We start from the raw sequence: 20986 nt of genomic DNA, 5'->3' as shown, positions 1-20986 counted from the left end.
AGAGACAGGACACGGTGGCAGGATAAACGTAATGCACAGATGTGGGGAACCCACGTCAGTTGTCTGTCGAAAACAAGACTGAGAAACCTTGCCTCATCAACACATCGGACCCTGTGGCCATGTAACTTGAGATCGGGGTTGGGGTGGACACCTCTCAAGTGGGAGAAATGTAACGACACTGTTTTTGTTGGGGAGAAGAATCAGGTTGAGGGGTGAGACAACCTTGCCCCCGGCAAGCAACCAGATTTAGATTGCTGCTTAGAACTGCCCTTAGGAAGGGACTGCCTGGCACCGTTATGGTGTACAGTGTGTCGCCCAGCTGAAGATAACCTGGAGGAAGAAGAAGAGGGCTGGACGATGGTTTTCTTCTTTGGCGGGGCAAGAGATGGTTTGGCAGGTGGACCGCAAACTGCCATAACCAGAATAGAGCAGGCAGTGCCACCATGAGAAGGAGCACAATCAGTAGAGCGTCCTATAGTACTGGAATCCTGAGAGGGCAAGGCCTCATGCAGCTGAGCAGGTGCATCAACTACCTGAGGAGCACCACTATCTGGCGGTGGCTGGGTCATCAGCGAGATGCCATCTCCAGCCTGCACTTGCCCTGACCGCTGAGCATCCCGAAGAGGAGGAGTAGTGGGCTCCACTGTAGAGATCTTTGGTAGCAGCGCTTCGCTCTCTGAGCACTCTGAGGAGCCACGGCGACGCTTACCTTGCACAGGAAGGACATCAGGAGTTTTGGATGTGTCAAAGCAAGGTGTAGCATCGACAAGGGTGTTTGTCACAGGAGGAACTGGAGGAACTGGGATGGGGGAGGCACTCCCAGATGCTGGAAGCACCACCACAGAGGGGACACCCCCAGAGACAGGGGGCACCACCACAGAGGGGACACCCCCAGAGACAGGGGGCACCTCCCTGGAAGAAGCACAGCTACTTCCAGGCTGCACTCCCTCGGTGAAACCCCCCAGCCGAGAAGGCCAGGAAGTAGAAACCTGAGAATTTGATGGGGCATTGTGTGATGGCAGGGGCACCTGCCGAGTAGCCTTAGGGCTGGACAATGCAGCAGCAAAGGTAACCCCACGGCGAATGAACCGCTCCCTAACCCTGGCTTTTGCCTCGGAAAAGGAAATTTTCTCCTTCGTTCGGACGGAAATAATCTCATATTCATACTGGTATACTTCGCAATTCCTTGAGGAGGCTGCATGCGCTCCTCCACAGTTCAAACATTTAGGGGGTTGAGAACAATCATCCATACCATGAGAAATTCCACCACAATTTCCACAGACCTCAGGAAGGCCAGACGCTTCTCGCCTGCAAGAACAGTGGACATGACCAAATCTTTGACAATAATAGCATCTTCTAGGTCGGGGAACATAAGGTTTAACCTTTAGCTTCCACTAAGCTGTAGTGATAACCTCCGGCAAGGTAAGACGATCAAATGTCAAGATAAGAGTGGGTGTGGGATTTAAAAACCCATCAACTTTCTTCATAATTTTCTGTACTGCTACAACACCCCGAGGAGCCAGCCCCTCTAAGAGGAAAGAATCAGAATATGAGATCAAGTCAAGAAAATACACAACCCCTCAGGACTGATTTAGGACCAAGTGACGAGAGGCAGATACAGGATAACCAGCAACCACAGTTAGAGACTGGATGCATGAACTCTCCTCTTCATTCCTGGCTTCTAACAATAGAGAGCCATCGCCCTGCAAAGAGACCTTGGGGGTAAATCCACATGCTGTAACTAGACCACTGTGAATCTGAAAACAGTTCAGGTTCCGGAAGGAAGTACCATTATCCACTTTGAGGAGTATATATTTTGTATAAGTGTGTCTCACAAAAACACCAGGTAACAGCTCGAAAGAAAGGGCATCTTGATTCGCAGTTATGGCAGATGACCCAGGGGGTACAGAGTCGTCGGCCAGAGAGTGACCAGTTGATGCTGACTCGTGCGGCTGGTCACCGACCACACGAGTGGTTAAAGAATTGTTTAATATATCCATATATATGTTGGTTAATATGGATTGGCACCAGGAGCCAAGGGAAACTGCCTACCAGGGAGTGAGGGGACCGAGCACGGTCTGATGGGAGCGGGGTACCTCGTCCCCAGAGGGTGTCCCAAAAAGGACACCCCGTGCTTCGAAAGTCTGCTCCCACCAGAGCAAAGACCCCCTTCCCCAACACCCCCCAGCCCAGACACCCAACTAACCAACTCAGGACAGCACTAAAGCGATCCCTCTGGAGGGTGGCACCGATGACCCATGCGGGTAACCTATGTTTCGGGCAGCGCTTAGTCAGACCCCTCACCCACAACCCTACCCGCATGGGAGACCCTGCCAGATGTTGCTACCTCCACGGGCAGGCTTGTGGGATCACAGGGGCACACAAGCCCTCCCACCATGACAAGTTGGCTGCCCACGGGGGGGGGACCTTTGTAGGGGGCTAAGAAGCAGTGGAATAGGACATGTGCGAATCCGACATGGTTTCACCTTGAAAGACGACAGTAAACTGAATGATGTAGCCTATGGGCAGGGAAGGGTTGACAATGTTAGCATGGTGACAGCTGCTAATTTATATGCTATGAAATGTCTGGCAGGATATCTAGAGAATACATAATAAATTAGGTAGTTCCAGGTGAATGTAAATATCACTTAGGCTTCTCCCTTCCTTTCTTATATATATTTTTGTTATGAAAATAGGTCATACAGCATATTTCAAGGGGAAATTAACAGGGAAAATTAGCGAACGGGTGCACGTGGGGTGTTGCCAGGTGATAATTAGCCCATTCCAGATGTATGGCAGTATCAATTACCTTTTCTCTTTCTTTTATATATTATTTTGTATAAGAATAGGGCAGAGGGCACATTTCAATGGATGAAATGAGTGGAAAAATCCGTCCAGGATTTGCGTAGCACAGGGCAGCTGGGCAGGTGGGACAAGATTGTAAATGAGGTGAGGTAAGGAGGGAAGTCAAGGACAGGGGAAAAATGGCTATATTGTCAACAGTGGATGGGAGTACAGATGACGTTAGCAGAATTGAGTATAGCTGGCTACTGGTAGTACTGATAGACGATACAAGCCACCACTTAAAAGCTCAGGTGAATTCAATATAACATAGAATCACAAAAGTGATGCACCACGGTATGATCCCTTGCTCCAGAGTGTCACAAAAGTGATGCCCCGTGGTTAAGGGGTTAAGATGAAGGGAAAATGAACATTTCTTGCCTATAGGGAGTAGCTGTTCAACATAAATGGGGTCACATTTGAAACTCAGTGGCATATGTTTCTTGTTATGACTTCATATGAGTCAATGATGAAAGAAGTATGATATTAGTGAAAATATTAGCTGCACATAAGGCATGTAATTTCTTTACACCTTAACACATAAAGTAACCTTGTTACTATGTCCAGGAAAAATATGGCAACTCTCTAAGTTTTGTGTCCCACTTGTAAGAAAGACAACAAAACAGTTCAGTAATTACTAGCCTACACCATAGGTATCTTATTGATACGTGTCTGCCATATATTTTAAAAAGAATGCAGATCTTAAACATGTACTATCTGAACAACATATACAGCATCATTTATACACAGTAATTCTCCTCCAGACGTTTGTGGTGGTGCGATGGCAACTACTACAGCAAGATTATGGCTTAGTCTGGGAGTTACGTGTCTTCTGGTACACGCTCACCTGTTTCATAACTCAGGCAAGTTGACTCTAGTTGTAATTAAAGAGAATCGGTGATATTATTAATTATAGCATTTTCATCTTAGCTTACCTAAGTGTGTTTATCATAATGCTAGTCATATTTGGATTGTATGTAATTATTTACGGTCATCTAATACAAAAAAATGCTCTTCTTGGCCTGTATTCCATGGAAAAAAAAAAAATGTTCTTGAGCTGTGACAAAAATGAATGACAATGAAAATTTAAACAAAAGAAAAGTGCAGCGTTTGAGACAATACCATTTTTTAAACGTTTTCCTTTCCATACATCAGCTGCCTAATTAACTGTAAGCTAATGCCTAATCAAGCATAAAATATATATCCGAACCTCGACAAATTTACAATGTGTTTTTCATTTACGATTCTGTTCAACTTCATTTCAGTGGAGAAAAGAGAATGTTATGTGTTGTGTGTATACCAGTATAAGACATACCTACATATTACAAAGATGTACCTTAATATTTTCTTGGGCAACAGGCTCATTCCATTGCATTTTTCTAGGGGCCAGAATACCTCAGTGGTAGTTCTCGCGTTTCACGGCCATAGGGTTGGCAGTTAGAGCCTGCACAAGATCACCGTATTTCTGGTGAAGGATGTACATTTCTCAACAAAGATCTCCTTCCCCTCCAGAGATATATGGTCCATTGGCCCTAGTTTGGGGGATTCACCATCTGGCCATAATCTAACAGTCATATCAAGTATTAGACAAACCTTTTCATTTTCAAGATTAATTAATAATACCAATTAACAACAGGTACCATCTTGTCCTATAGAGTGCCCTACATCTATGCTTACTGTAAATTTATCTCTATACTTGTCAGAAAAATTTCGAGGATCGCTCGAGAGTCGCAGAGCACTGGATACCATGTTGGCCATAGAGCAGTGTTCCCGCTCCTCCATCATCCTGGTGACAGACAACTCTCCATGGGCGTTCTCAGTGATGCAAGTGCGTCACTGTTAGCATGAAGCAAAACTTGGCCATTTTTAAATTGGATTAAGGAAGTTAGATCTGAGTATATTCGTATGGAAAAAGCAGAATCTGTCCTTACGATACATAATTTGTAATTCATTCAACTTCTTACACAGAGCTAAAGAACTGACTGATTCTAAACCCCGCTGGGCAGGTGAATGTGGCATACCTATGGAAGAGTTACTATGGAACTGCAAAGCTCTAAGTTACATTAAGATAGTTATTATGGAAGACGTTTTCTAGGATAGGAGCCTGCAAAAATCTATTCTCCAATGAATATTAGTCAAATTCATTGTTACATGCTTTACTTTCAATGGAGTCAGTGGGGTAAAATGAAATTAGATCATGTCTGTGCTTTCTGTTTCAGGATCTAAGTGACATACAAGCTCCATGGGGAGTTGGAGTGTTTGGGATGGCAAATGATGAACAAAATACCAACATGACCCGCGAAAAACTCTCCCAGGTTATAGCAACTGCTCAACGGGTATGTGGCTACAGCATATCAATGCTGATAAAATAGCTTTGTGGACAAAGGACGTGTGTGTGTGTGTGTGTGTGTGTGTGTGTGTGTGTGTGTGTAATTGCAAAAACAGATTAAATGCATCCCCATTTACAGTAATGAGCTTGAAACTGAAACGACTTGTTGATTACTTTCTGTAACATTAGCTTCGTGAAGTGTCATGGTGGTTGACGGTGGTTATGGTAAGCGAGGATCCAACCTTCCTTTCCACCTTCGCTGAGTCCTCCTTCAAGAACCACCTCCTGTCAGTGCACACGGTGAGGCTGCTCGCCTTCACTCGCCTCCCTCTCCATCGCCTCCAAACCCTACACCACTTGCACAAGACTCTATCACGCACCAACGCTCTACTCGCTGTTGTCGACGATGCATTACCAGTCCTTAGGTACTTTCTATGGACGAGAGCACTGTGAGGTGATATTCGTCACTTTGATACATTGGCTCTTTTTATATTTATGCATTTCTTCTCTTTTCATATTTTTATCAACAGGAGTAGAGTGCTGTCATGGTTACCCTTCACTGATCCAGAAACTCGGCCATTACAGGTAGCATCGTGGACTACTGACCAAAATCTAAGCCTAGTCTACCCACCAAATCTTTTCCCAAAGAAATTTTTATGGTAAGATCTTGTTGTCTGTAACTCTTGACGATCCTTAAAGTAATATGGTCTTTGTTCAAAATATGCTATATTTATCATTTTTCACTTGATGAGGATGTGGATGCAGTCAGCTGGTATAATGGAGAACATTGCATCTATAATATACCTTACACAATTTGAACACTGGAACTCAAGGTGGAACGCAACTACCCTTTTCACTGTACCGGTTTCGTTAGCTTGTGCTTAGTTTGTGGCAGGTTTGTTCGATTTATTGTAAGGAAACTCCTTGGCTGCGTCAAACTACACCCTCTTGCTGCAGGTTCCCCCACCAACCCCATGTGATGGTGACAGCCGAGGAGTTCCCTTCGCAGTCGGCGGTCATGGTAGACGACCCAATGATACCTGGCGGCAAGCGGCTTCGTTTTAAGGGAATAGCTGAGTATATCATGGAAATACTGTCCACGGCTATGAACTTTACGTGAGCTATTGCTTGCACACATTCTAATATACACAGCTGTTTTCTTGGATGCAGTAAAATATTTCAGTGCACTTGTTTTTATTCAGTTATGATGGAAATCACAGTTTAGAATTATTTTGTGTTATTTATACTGATTTTATGTGGACATAGTTTGCATCAGCATTGAAACATTAAGGTGCAGTTTTCAGAAGAAATCGGAAAGGAGGTGTTCTGATAATCATCGAAGCCACTTACAGTATGACCCACAGTTCAGTTTAACGGAAGTATGAAACGAGGAGCTAATTATAAGTCAAATATTTTGTAACTGTTTTTAAAACTCTGACAGGTACACATACTTAAGGGCCCCTGACAAAAGCTGGGGCCTGCAGAAGAGTGATGGGACATGGTCTGGCATGCTGGGACTCATCACACGTGAGGTGAGTTACTACATCTATTCATATAAACTTCTTGACTAGTCTTTTCTAAATTGAATGCAACCATCTGGCAGAACAAGGATCAGATTCAAATGACAGGCTAGTCTCCTGTTTAGTGATTCTTCAAAGAACCACTTCGTTCATTGTTTTAAGCAACTGAACTTACAGTATGTTCAGACTCAGTCGGCCATGACAGTTTCTGCCAATTAGATCCTGCCAGGATAATTCATAAAACAGTTTACAAAACATTCATTCATTCATTTATTATTACACACTTGTATAAAATATGTTCCTCATGTGTGGAACCTACTCCTTGCGAATAAACTTTTTTTTTTTTTTTTAAGAAATTTCAATGAACTCTAAAGACAGCATGATGAAACTTAAGGCATACGACTTCAGATGATAATTAAACCGTTAGTTCTGAGAGTTCCTGTGCAGGGGAATCAGCTGGAAGTGTACTAAGTGTACCACCCTCCGCCAATCGGCTCATACTCGCGAAGCTCAAACGTTTCCACCCCGTGGTTCCCGTCTTTTTTAAATTTTGAAAATGCCCTCCTCCGTCCTATTTTGTGGACACTGGGCACAAATGGTTTTAAGAATTATTTGGATTTGCCAGTGTTTAACCCACTAGCTCCTACAGTTCCTATGTGCAGGATTTTGCTGGAAGAATGCTAAGCGTACCGCCATCCACCTATTGGCTCATAGTCGTGAAGCTCATAGGCCCCTGTCCCGGGGTTCCCTTCTTTGCTTAATTTTGAAAATGCCCACCTCCGTCCTATAGTGAGGACAGTGGGAACAAATGGGTTAAGACATGCGACTTTGGATGAAAATTAAGGCATGCAACTTTGGAAGCCTGTCTCCACTATACTCATCATCCTTAACCCCTCCATATCGATTATTGATGTAATATGGAGTAGTTCTTTAATGGTGAACATCGAATGACATACCAGTACTGTACTGCTGTGCCCAAGAATCACGCATAGTAGTTAAAATATTTTTAGCAACTCTGATGAGGCTGTGGAGCTGCCGTGAGTGACTCAGAGTGGTTCCCTTCAATCGCCTCCCTGGTCTGTATCGTGGTAGCAACTGCCACACTCATTCACACAACAGTAATCTCCAAGACCTCTGTAGCTAAAGTTTGGTTTATTACTTTGTCCAGTTCCAGCAGAAAAGCAGTACAACATATTCGCTAGCAAAACTTCAGTCAACCCAACCATATTGTCACTCTTGCTAACCGTGAGAGACTTGAAGGAATACACATTTTAGCTACTTCTATTCTGCTTAATTCTGTAGACTGGAAACTGTATATCTGGTATTTGGTATTTGTATAAGTATTACCTCCATGTGGAAGGTATGGCGTCTGTAATGTAAAGTCGCACCACAGAGAGGGTTTAAAGTTGGTAGAGATTAGAATCCTTGACGGTATATCCTGGCAGGTATTCTTCCCTTCTTGGAAATACTTACCTAACAAAACATTGCAGGAAGTGGAGTTCACTCCTGGACCTTTTTTCCTGGATCTCAGGAGAAGCCAGTTGATGGAATACTCTGCATATATGTTCATGGGTGGGTACCATGTTTTAGCTGCCCGTGGTCATCCTAAGCCAGACCCGTGGTGTTTCTTACTGCCTCTTTCACCAGTGGTTTGGGCAACTTTGTTAATGGCATTGTTGGCTGTGTGCTCAGTGATGCTTCTCCTGCCTTTCTCTTTGCCTGCTCACGCACAAGAACCAGGCAGCGTTGATGCCAACACCTTTAACTGTGTCCGCATTCTCCTGCAAGAAGGTAACTAGTTTAGTCTTTTGAAGCTATCAGTGATTTGACATTAACCTGTGGAAGTTAAAGTTAACTTAGCATATTTAACGTAACGATTATACATGCTTTAATTATGTTGGTGCACTTGTATCATTCGACGTAGATCATTTCTTCTAGGCATGAAAAAAAGCCACTTTTTTCATTTGGTTTATAATCCCCACTTCGTTTGACAAAGAAAAACTTCATCATGTGCTTTATAAACGTACAGAATAAAGACCGTCATTAATAAGTACGTCAGGCCACCTACTGCTGTCGGGATCTCTATTCCGTGTTACAATATTCCCTTTTGTCGTAACAGATATAAAGAGAACTAATAGTCGATGGTGGTGGGAGCGTGTGATGCTGGGGGTGTGGATGCTGATGATGGTGGTGCTGACACAGAGCTTCGTCGGCAATCTCATGTCCCTCTTGGCAGTCAGATACATCGACCAACCATACCAGAGGCTTGAGGACATCCTTGACAACTCTGATGTTGGGATAATTCTTGTTCAGAACACTTTGATCATCCACTACCTTAAAGTAATTGTTTTTGGTGATGTAATTCTATATGACGTACAGTAAACCCTCACTATGCCGGATCAGTTGAGGGAAAACCCAATCCTCTAAAGCTGATATTCTGCAAAGCCCGATAGTCCCCGCCTACAGATGGATTTCAAGTAATAATGGAAAATAAAGAGTAGAACACCATTTTCAAGTACTAACAATGAAAACTATACCATTTTACACTAACTTGGGCAATATTCACACCCCTGTCATAGCACTTCTTCATGATTCGCCCAACCAGGTTGGAAAAACTGCCTTTAGCATTGCTTACTGCTTTCTGAGTCACCCGGCACACGGGAAGCGATCCAGTTTGATCTGTTAGGACACAGTTATCTGGAAGCTCTGTGTGACTTTTTCCATTACCGAATGGTGGAATCCAGTATCAACGACTCTTCTTCTTATTTTTTATTTATTTATTTATTTTTATGTGTCCGACTCTGGGCATAGGCTTCACAGCCTGCTATCAAGGCCCAGCAGTCCTCCTACATACCATACATATCCGGTCTAACGGGGTATGGTAAGGTTAGGAGTTACTGTACGATTGTTCATTTAATGCCAAAGAATTTTTAGGTTGTCAATAAATGCTTCCCCGGTTGTGTATAGCCAAACCATTTCTTAATGAAGTAGTGTCTAATCACTCATGAGGCATTCCATGAGTTTCTCACATTTTTCACTGGTAACAGAATGAGATACGTTTAAGACGATTCGTCCCATCAAGAAACTATTGGCAAAGTTGTTCTTTATCAGCCCATCAGTACTTGTAGACCAAGATTTATCTAACAGGTCTGGTTTGTTCTGAACAGCTAATTGACTTCCCAATCCTAGTTATCTTCACAGTATGCCATGCAAGTAACTATCTGGTAAAGCTTCACAACTACAGTACTATGTGCTGTGGAGTCAATTATTTTTCCCAAGTACCACCTATTTATTTAATCGAAAGCTTCCAGTACAGCTGAGTATTACTGAGAGCCTTCTGCATTTCAGACGGCCAAGTCGGGTCCACTCCGCGAGCTGGGGAACGTGATGGACACAGCACGATTAGCTTACAGATCGTTCGCAGAATTACCCCAAAGCCTGGAGACCATTGTGCGGGATGGCAGTCATGTCGTGTTTGATATGGACATTATCTATAATCACCTTCTGCCAAGGAGCTTTTCTCTCACAGGTTATTATGCGATTTTCATGTTCACTGTAATTATTTATGGTCATACCATTCTAGCAATCTCTGCTATAAAATGTAGCATATCTCATCGCAGTTGGGAGATGGGCTTATTCGCCTTGTTTAATTAGTCTATCTATCTATCTATAGCCCGATGCCCTAATCCCGCAAAGGGTGGCAAAACGCCTCCAAGTAGCTCTGTCACCCACCATTTGACTACCCTCCCCCCAACTCATCCCCCCCTCCCTCATATACCTCTCAACTCCATCCCTCCACCTCATCCTCGGTCTACCCCTCCCTCTCCTTCCCTCCACCTCACCTACATACACCCTCTTAGTCAGTCTTTCATTCTCCATTCTCTCCACATGTCCAAACCACCTCAGTGTATTTCTCCTAATCTTCTCAACCACATCCACATCCACCCCACAACGTTCCTTCACTTCTTCATTCGTCAACCTGTCCCTCCATGTCACTCCACATCCTCCTCTCAAGTAACTCATTTCCACTGCTCTTACTCTTGACTTGTTCCCCTCTTGCAAGGTCCACGCCTCTCTTCCATACGTCAGGGTAGGGATCACAATACTATCATGCAGTGATTTCTTAGCTTCCATACTCACCTCCCTATTTCTCATCATTGCTTTCAGTGAACGAACAATCTTCCTTCCCTGCTGTACCCTTTCACGCACTTCATCCCCCAAAGTTCCATCCTTACTCATCACACTACCCAAGTACTTGAATGCACTCACATTCTCCATAGCCTCACCATCCAACCTCACTGTACATTCTGTGACTTCATTCCCCTCAAACACCATAACTTTACTTTTGTTTACATTAACTTTCAGCTTCCTCCTCCTACACACTGTCCACATTAACTTTCAGCTTCCTCCTCCTACACACTGTCCCAAATTCATTCACCAAACCTTGCAACTCCCATCCATCTTTACTCAACAATACTGTATCATCAGCAAACAGCAACACCGGAATCTTCCAAATCTCACCCTCATTCATTAGAGCCACCCCCACATCCACTGCCCTACCTTGCACCTCCTTCACAACCCCATCCATGTATATATTAAACAGCCATGGAGACATCACACAACCCTGTTTCAGTCCCACACTGAGATCGAAGAACTCACTCAGCTCACAATCCACTCGCACAGTAGCCCTAGTTCCTTCGTTCATACTCTTCACAGCATTCAACAATTTCCCCTCCACCCCATATATTCTTAATACCGTCCACATACCTTGCCTATCTATTCTGTCATAAGCTTTCTCCAAGTCCATGAAGGCAGCATACACTTTCTTTCCCTTCTCTAGATACTTCTCCACTAAACATCTTAGAACAAGTATATGATCTACACACCCTTTTCCCCTCCTAAATCCCCCTTGTTCTTCTCCAACTAGCTCCTCTGTCATATGCCTAACCCTATCAATGAGTATTCTACCATATATTTTACCAGTCACACTAAGAAGGTAAATACCCCTATGGTTACCATATACTTCTCTCTCCCCTTTTCCAGTCCTCTGGAACCCTTCCCTCTTCCCAAGCCAATCTACACAACTTCCATATCCACTCCACAACAATCTCACCCCCATACCTCAGCATTTCACCACACACTCCATCAATTCCTGGGGCCTTTCCCATCTTGATCTTCTTCATCGCTTCCACTACTTCCGCCCTACAGATCTCTTCCTCCCTCCTCTCATCTCTTCTTCTCCCAGCCATTCCCCAACCACTTATACTCGCATTGCTTTCACTCTACATTCAACAAATCCTGAAAGTGCTCCTTCCATCTCAAAAATTTCTCTCTCTTCTCCACCAACAATCTATTATTCCTCTCTTTCACTCCCCTACTATATCCCCTTTCACACTGCCTTACTTTCTTTACCTCCTACCAAAACAATTTCATTCTCCCTCCATTTCACACTCAGATTCCTCCCAAACTCTTCATCCACTTTCTTCTTACTCTCCTTCACCAGTCTCTTCACCTCCCTTTTCTTGCTCACGTATACCTCTCTCTTCTCTCTTTCATCTTCTCCCCTACCTCTGCTCGCTAACCACTCACTATATGCCTTCTTCTTTTGTTCCACAGCTCGTTTCACCTCATCATTCCACCATGCTGTCCCTTGCACACTCTTGCATCTCCTCCTCACTCCACAAACCACCTCACATGCTGCACCTATCTCTTCAGTGAATATCTTACATAGGTCTTCCACCCCTTCTATCTGCCCTAGCTCATACCTTCCCAATCTTTCTTCCACTATACTCTTATACTCTGCCATTTTCTCACTATCTTGCAAATTCTCCACTCTTCTCACAGGAGCTGTTTCCTCCTGTCTTCCCCTTCGTCTCCTTAACCATTTTCTTTGCAGCTTTATCTTGGCCATCACTAAGTGATGGTTCGAGACTCCCTTCCCCCACCCTCTCCACACTCTTGCATCCAACACTTGTCTTCTCATTCGCTCATCCACACACACGTAGTCTATCATTGCCTTTCGTTCAACAAGTTCACCATCCATCCTCCTCATTACTCTCCATGTATACCGGTGGATCATCTTATGCCGAAAGTAGGTGTTGGTTATTGTTAACCCCTTAGCAGCACAGATATCCACTAAAGCACTACCATTCCCATCTACTTCAGCTGGCACACCCCAATGACCAACCACCCCATCCACTCATACATTCCCAACTTTGCCATTCATGTCTCCAATCAAAAGCACTCTCTCTCTCGATCCTCTCAGATTTGTCCATACATGCTTCTAATCTCGCCCAAAACTTATCTTTCACTCTTGCCACTCGGTCTTCTGTTGGAGCATACACACATACAATCCTTGCACCCACTGTTCCATACTCTCTTATATTCTCCTTCCACTTCTTGCTTATCATCAGACATACTCCCTTTTTTGCCCTCTCATTCTCATTAACTTCCGCACATATACCTAAACCATATTCCCATTCTCTCACCCTTTCACCTTTCCATTTAGTTTCAGTCAATCCACATATATTCACTTTTGCATCCTCAAGCACCTGAACAATCGCTCTCTCTTTCACTTCATCATTCACTCCTCTCACATTCCATGTCCCCACCCTCAGAATGTCCTTTGTCCGTTCCTTTGTCGTCAACGTATGGTCCGTCCTGGTCCGAGGCGCTTTATTCGCTTGTTTAGTTAGTTCTTTTTACGGGGTGGGGCACTAACACACCACCAGTTAGAATGGATTTTAATTATAAATCACTTCCCTGGCATTTGACAAATGGCATCTTGTAAGTCTTTGCAAGGAAAGCTCCCTTATCCTATTTGACAGTATAATAATGCTGTCACTGTCTATCTATGTGTACCTAGGCTGCTACCCCTAGAGAAAGGTAGCCAAGACAGGATGACACACTTTTGATTTATTCATCCACACACACATACATTTACTCGTATTTTGGCCTCAAGGGGAGAAGGGACAGATTGTCACCGTACATCACCGCACGAGGGTCAACTGAGCAATGTAGTCGGTGACATCCGCAGCAGGATCCGACAGCAGATATGGTTTACCCCTGCCACATCATAAAAGACCCATCCCCTTACCCGCACCTGACCTGATTAGTGGATCAGACCAAATGCTGGAGAATAACCCTTCGGGACTGGGTCACCAGTTCATTCACAGTTTCTCTACAGTCATCCCTATCATGTGCAGACACTCTTCCTTGCTGTACAAACATCCCTCTCGCATCTAACGCTTCTTCACACTGTCCATCCACCCCATTAGTGGTCTTCCTCTCAGCCTTACAACTCACACATCCGATCCAGTTATCATTTTCACCAGTCGCTCTTCACCTATTTTCTCCATATGCCCAAACCATCGCAAAACTCCCTGTCCAACTCGTTCATACATCTCCCACATAACCCCAGTACTCCTTCGCACTTCATTTCTCACTCGATCCATACACGTCACTCCACATATACTCCTAAGACACCTCATCTCCATGATATTTAAGCTCTTTCTTTCTGCTACACCCATATTCCATGTTTCAGCCCCATGAAACGCAGTCGGTACCACTACACCCTCATACAGCCATCTCTTTACATCCATTCTAAACTAACGACATCTAAACACTTTTTTTCATTCCTCCCAGCACCTTTCCTGCTTCATATATTCTAAACTTCAATTATACATCTGTTCTTCCATCCACAGGAACATTGTGATCCTCAATACTTAAAACACTCTACCACCTTAAGCTACTCACCATTCAAAACTACATTCATCCTCCTACCATCTACCAACCTCGTACACTTCATCAGTTTATTATTATTCTCATTTACTCTCAATTTCCTCCTTTCACACACCCTTCCAAACTCCTCTACCAGCTGTCTTAATCTCTCCGAGTAAGCCACCAGTGCAGTATCATCCGCAAACAGCAGCTGATTCAGATTCCACTCTCTACCAACAGCATTCACCAGACTCAAACCTACACCTAACAATCTTCCATTCACCCCCCTTACAACACCCACCATATAAGCATTAAACAACTAAGGCGACATCACTACATCCCTGCCACAGCCCTACTCTCACGGGAAACCAGTTGCTCATAGTATTTGCCACTTATTCACTCGCTCTGCTGTTTAAATAAAAACTTTTCACTCCTTTTAACAACCTACCATCAAGTCCATACAATCTCAACAGAGTCCACAAAGTCTCCGTATCAATTCTGTCATTCGTTTTCTTAAAATCAATGAACACCCAAAACACATCCATACTCTTTCGCCAAATACTTTTCACACACCTGTCTCACAGGAAACACCTGGTCGACGCATCCCCTCCTTCTCCAAAAGTCGCACTGCTCATCACCAATCACTCCCTCTGTGCCCTTTCTAACTCTCTTCATCAACACTCTACCATACACCTGTCACTATATTATCAGTAAATATTTTGACAGGTACTTGTAATTTTTACATGTCTCGGAGCAACTACCTCACCACTCCTCTAAGCATGCTGGCTCAGAAGAACAGCCCCTTTATGCCAAGATTAAATCAGCTGTAAGTGCCGAACAGTTTATTAGTAACTAAGTAATATAGAAAACAGTGGTCATGTGTGTTTCTTCTTCCACGTAAGAAACTGAAAATACTTCATATTTACATCACAATCGAAAAGGACACAAAGCATAAGTATTATGGCATATATTTACTGGTGTCTGGAACAAAATACTGAAGACTGTTTTATTTTCCTTGATAGGGCTTATACACTAGTGGAATCTGGTGTATATGATAAGTGGGCGAAGTTCTCACATCCCAACTCCAGCACCTGCAAGAACCCTCCTATAATCATCACCGTCACCTCTGCCTTCTCACTCAGCAATCTGTGGGTAGGTCCTGCCACGGACTAATTGCATAGCCTGGAAAACCACCATTTTTTTTTTTTTTTTTAATGCGAGGAAGAAGGAACCAAAGGCCATAAGCCCGCAATAACAGTTCCCTCCAAGAAAAAACAAAATAGAATAGAGAGCCAAATACAAGATCCATTCATTTCGAGATGCCTGGACACACTGCATTTGAAGGACTGGAGATCGTAGGCAGCAGGAAACACAGACAGAGGGAGACAGTTCCAGACTAGACCTGTTGCATAAATGAAGGACTGGAAGTAACGGTTAACTAGAGAGTTGGACAGAAGAGGGATGAGAGTTTGCTGCTAGACAGGTGCTATGCGCCTGTCGTAAAAGTGGAGGATTGCATGCAGACAGTTCAGAGGAGCAGTGACCATTAAAGTAGCGATAGAAAAGAGATCAAGATGAAACAGTGCGGCGAAGAGACAGAGGTTGAACGGAGTCAGTAAGAAGAGGAGAGTTAATGAGACGAAAAGCCTTTGACTCAACCCTAATTAGAAGAGCTGTATGTGGGGAGCCTCCCCACACATGAGAGTTGTACTCCACACAGCGGTGGATAAAACCCCTGTATAGAGTCAACAATTGTGCAGGAGTAAAGAAAGAACGGAGTCGTCTTAGCACACCTAATCTTTTGGAAGCAGATTTTACAAGAGATGTAATATGATCTATCCAAGATAAGTCCCGAGTAAATGAAACCCCAAGCATGTTTTACGATGATGCAGGATTAAGCTGAATATTATTAAACATTAGTGGGTATACCTGTGGAAGACATTGTCTGGTTGATAGATGTAAGAACTGAGTCTTAGATGCATTAAAAGTAACCAGATTATTTTTACCCCAGTCAGACATACGAGCCAAGTCAGACATTAGTTGTGCCATGGCCTCATCCCTTGTATGTTGAAGTAACTGCTGAGATGGGCGTTGCGGGAACCGAATGGAAAGGTGAAGGGTGGAGTCATCAGCGTATGAGTGGATAGGGTTAGATGTACAGTTTAGAAGGTCACTGATGAATAAAAGGAAGAGAGTTGGTGATAGGACAGAGCCCTGAGGAACACTGTTGATAGATCTAGGAGAAGAACGGTGGCCGTCTACAAAAGCGGCTATAGAACGACCAGAAAGGAAGCTAGAGATGAAGGCACAGATAGAAGGATAGAAACAGTAAGAGGGCAGTTTGGAAATTGAAGACTTATGCCAGACTCGATCGAAAACCTTTGAGGTGTCGAGTGCAATGGCAAAGCTTTCGCCAAAGTCCCGAAAGGAGGATGACCAGGAATCTGAAAGGTAGGTGAGAAGATCGCCAGTGAAGCGTCCCTGACGGAACCCGTACTGACGATCAGAAAGAAGGTTGTGATAGGAATGATGCCTTAAAATTTTTCTATTCAGAATTGACTCGAAAACTTTTGAAATACTGGACGTTAAATCAATTGGACGTTAGTTGGAGGGTTGGGAATGGTCACCCTTCTTTGAGACTGGCTGAATAAGAGCAAACTTCTAGCAAGAAGGAAAGGTACAAGTTGACAGACAAAGGTGAAAGAGTTTACCTATTCAAGGTGTAAGCACAGAAGCACAGTTCTTGAGAGCAACAGGAGGGACTCCATCAGTCCCATATGCCTCGTTAATATTGAGGCCAGTGATGGCAGAAAATACATCAGCTGAAGAAATTTTAATGTCAGCCATGAGGAAGTCAGAGGGGTGAAGTGATGGAGGAACAGCACCAGAATCGTCTAAGGTGGAACTGGAGGAGAAAGTCTGTGTGAAGAGATCTGCTTTATCAGTAGAAGAAATAGCTACAAAACCATCAGAGTAGAAAAGAGGAGGGAAGGATGATGAGGTAAAGTTGTTAGAAAGGTTTTTGGCAAGGTGCCAGAAGGAGTGGGAAGAATTCGAGTTGGAGAGTTGAGAGAATTTAGTACGGATGAAATTATTTTTAGCAGAGCAAAGAACAGACTTAGCACGATTCAGGGCAGAAACGTAAAGATGATGTGATTAAGGGGTGGGTTGGCTCCGGTACCTTTTGTAGGCCCTCTCCTTGTTGCGGAGAGCATTAGAACAAGTGTGATTAAACCAAGGCTTTCTTGCGTTAGACAAAGGATACGAGAAATGAATGTATGCTTCCATGCCCGAGAGAATAACCTCCATAATGCGCAAGGCACACTCAAATGGCTCCCGGCAGTGGAAGCAATAAACATTCCAGGGAAAATCAAACAAGTACTGCCTGAGGGCCTCCCAATCCGCGGCTCCAATATGCCACAGACGACGTTTCCCTGGAGGGTCCACAGGCCTTACCGGAGTGATAAGACAGGTTAAGGTGATGAGGTTGTGATCAGAGGAGCCCAACGGAGAGAAAAGATTAGCAGTGTAAGCAGAAGGATTTAGTTGTAAGGAAGAGGTCAAGTATGATGGAGCTCTCTCCAAGGCGGTCTGGGTTATGGGTAGGGTGCTGTACAAGGTGCTCTAGGTCATTAAGGATAGAAAAGATGTAGGCTTGTTCACTAGGTGGATCAGTGAAAGGAGAGGAGAGCCAAAGGTGGTGGTGAACATTGAAATTTCTAAAATGGAGATTTCAGAGAAAGGAGAAATGGATAGAATGTGTTCTATTGTAGAAGTAAGATAGTCGAAGAATTTTTGATAGTCAGTAGAATTAGGGGATAAGTAAACGGAGCAGATATATTTAGTCAGAGAATGACAGGAAAGCCGAAGCCAGAGTGTAGAGAATTCAGATGAATTGAGTTCAGGAACACGAGAGCAAGATAAGTCGTTGCGTATATATACACAACAGCCACCTTTGGCTTTGAAATGAGTATAGAGAAAGTAGGAGGATACAGAAAAGGGTTTGCTGTCAGTTGCCTCAGACAGCTGAGTCTCAGTTAGAAAGAGAAGGTGAGGTTTAGAGGATGAGAGGTGGTGCTCAACAGAGCGAAAGTTAGAGGAAAGGCCGCGAATGTTAGGGAAATGAAGAAGTGAGTCAGACAGTGGTTCCAGGCAGCTCAAGTGGTCACCGGGAGAGGGGCGGAAGGTGGGGGCATTTATGGTCCTCCCCCCTTGGGGACTCCGAGGCTGAGTGTTGAGACGCCATTAATTTTGTTGAATTTTGAAAAAGGAAGTGTAGTGTGTACTGTGCATGTAGTTTGGTGTAGATAGTTAAAGAAATTTGTATTGGAGAGCATGCTGGCCTACTCTCTGTGTAACTGAGACACTGAAAAAGTTCAGCAAAGGGGGATGGTCAGGAACTAGGCCTGAGGGCTGATGAAACGGGAGCTCCAGCACTCCCTGTTATCAGCGTTCCATCCACCTTGGGAGTACTGCCCTGCTCGACTGGTGCTACAGTCTACTTCCATACGTGTTTGGAGACCGTGTTAAATATATAAGTATAAATTTTCCTTGGGAATTTAGCAAGAAAGCCATTAATCATATGCACTGAATATATCATTTAATCCCAAGGTAGGTTTTTGTTTACAGATGTTAATGAGGTATTGTGGGTTGGTTGATAAATGAAAGGATTACGGCATTATATGTCATCCTGCTCATTTTCAGGGCATGTTCGTGGTGCTGGGGTGTGGGTTCGCAGTGGCCGTTGTGGTGTTGGTGATGGAGCAGATGTGTGGTGGGGCCAAGTGGAGAGAGAAGGGCCAGGTGGAAACACATGACAAACACACCACCATCACCCCCACTTCTGACGACGCACTTCACCAATACTGACCACGAGCTTCACATGAAATTCTTAATTCACTTTAAGTTTTCAATTTGTAACAATGCACACATCATACATTATGAGTTAATTAACAAACAACAGTGATTTTAATACGAATGAAAAATTATTGCAGCGTCAATTGCCGTGATGACTAGTTGCAACAAGAGTACGATTTGCCTGACAACAAAAATACATGAGAAAAATGAGATGAAAGATTTAATAATATTTGTAGCATATCTATTTATCTATAGGCTGACGCCCTAATCCCGCAACGGGTGGCCGCAGACAAAGCGCCTCCAATTTGCTCTGTCACCCACCATTTGACTGCTCTCCCCCCAACTCATTCCCCCTTCCCTCATATACCTCTCAACTCCATCCCTGCACCCCATCCTCGGTCTCCCCCTCCCTCTCCCTCCCTCCACCCCACCTACATACACCCTCTTAGTCAGTCTTTCATTCTCCACTCTTGCCACATGTCCAAACAATCGCAGTGTATTTCTCCTAACTCTCTCAGTCACATCCACATCCACCTAACAACGTTCTTTCACTTCTTCATTCGTCAACCTGTCCCTCCATGTCACTCCACATGCTCCTCTCAGCTAACTCATTTCTTGCCAATTACCCAAAATCATTGACAGTTTGGTAAAAGTCCATAACCCATTGACTTTCGACTTATCAAAATTTTCTGGTGCTAGTCTAAATTAAATTATTTGCCGTACCAGGATCCCTTAATGTAGTTTCTGAAGTTTTTGATTGCTAGGCCAAAAAACAACAACAACAACAATTATTGTATATGCTTTTTATATTATTTTGGACATAATTCAAGTAACAAATAATTATCACGTAATCTTTCTAAAATACTGGTTACATATATGATGGCTTTACTGATTTGCTAAAGTGGTGACTGCAAATATTAACACGACATATTTCGCTACTTGAGGATTTAATACGCACAGTGATTTTTTTAAGGAATGGGACACTGCATGAGTTGTGCTTGAGATATCTTAGATCACGATTTCTAAAGCAGACAACCTTTTAAATGGTAAAAGAGAAAAAAAAAAACTTGCCGATTCTGTTATAGAATTTAATAATTTCGTCAAATAGACTGGTGAGAAAGATATGCACTAGCTGAACTGGCAACAGGGGAGGGGAAGGTGTTCACTGACTGGCGTGATGAGAAGAGAGGGGGAGGTATTAACTGGCTGGTGTGGTAAGAGGGGAGGGGGAGATGGTCACTGGCAATAAAAGGGTTGCAAGGGACCAGTCTACACTCAGTGCTCAGCTGCTTCTTCACCCAGTTAGTCCCATTCCAGTCTTACCTGCACCCCCACACCCTGACCGTGAGTCATGTGGCCCAGTGTTGAGTAACCATAACCAGGAGGTCGGTTTTAATCATCTCTGCCGCATTAACACTACTGTGTAACTTACTTTTCGAAAAGTGATCCTTTGTTATCATAATCGGATGAATGATTCACAACTATACTATTAATTTCCCAGAGATAACTGGCGTTTGCCAACTTAGGCACTGACCAATAATTTTTAGCTCCATAATATATGCAAACCAGTCGTCATCGTAGTTCATTAGCTAGGGATCATTAATGATAACAGACTGGAAGTCAATTTGTATTCCATAATCGATATTTGGGAAAAACGTACCATACTGAAACAGGTACGCAATTCCACTTGGCTCGTGTATACGGTGAGAAACTTCATATA

The 20986-nt window shown here is 43.7% G+C and overlaps 1 protein-coding gene across 1 annotated transcript; it reads left to right on the top strand.

Moving 5' to 3' along the window:
- Positions 1–8258: 8258 nt before the first annotated feature.
- On the top strand, positions 8259–19278 carry LOC145390852 (ionotropic receptor 93a-like). The gene is made up of 6 exons (XM_080265592.1): positions 8259–8481; positions 8810–9030; positions 10039–10219; positions 15136–15235; positions 15432–15561; positions 19114–19278. Exons 1-6 carry the CDS (start codon positions 8259–8261, stop codon positions 19276–19278), a joined length of 1020 nt encoding a protein of 339 aa, XP_080121718.1.
- Positions 19279–20986: the final 1708 nt, after the last annotated feature.

This window comes from Coenobita brevimanus, chromosome 16 (genome assembly GCF_032717465.1).
Source record: "Coenobita brevimanus isolate Jiangsu-jjx chromosome 16, ASM3271746v2, whole genome shotgun sequence".
Lineage (NCBI taxonomy): Eukaryota > Metazoa > Arthropoda > Malacostraca > Decapoda > Coenobitidae > Coenobita > Coenobita brevimanus.
The sequence above is the reverse complement of the archived record's forward strand: the minus strand, read 5'-3'. Positions and strand labels throughout refer to the sequence as shown.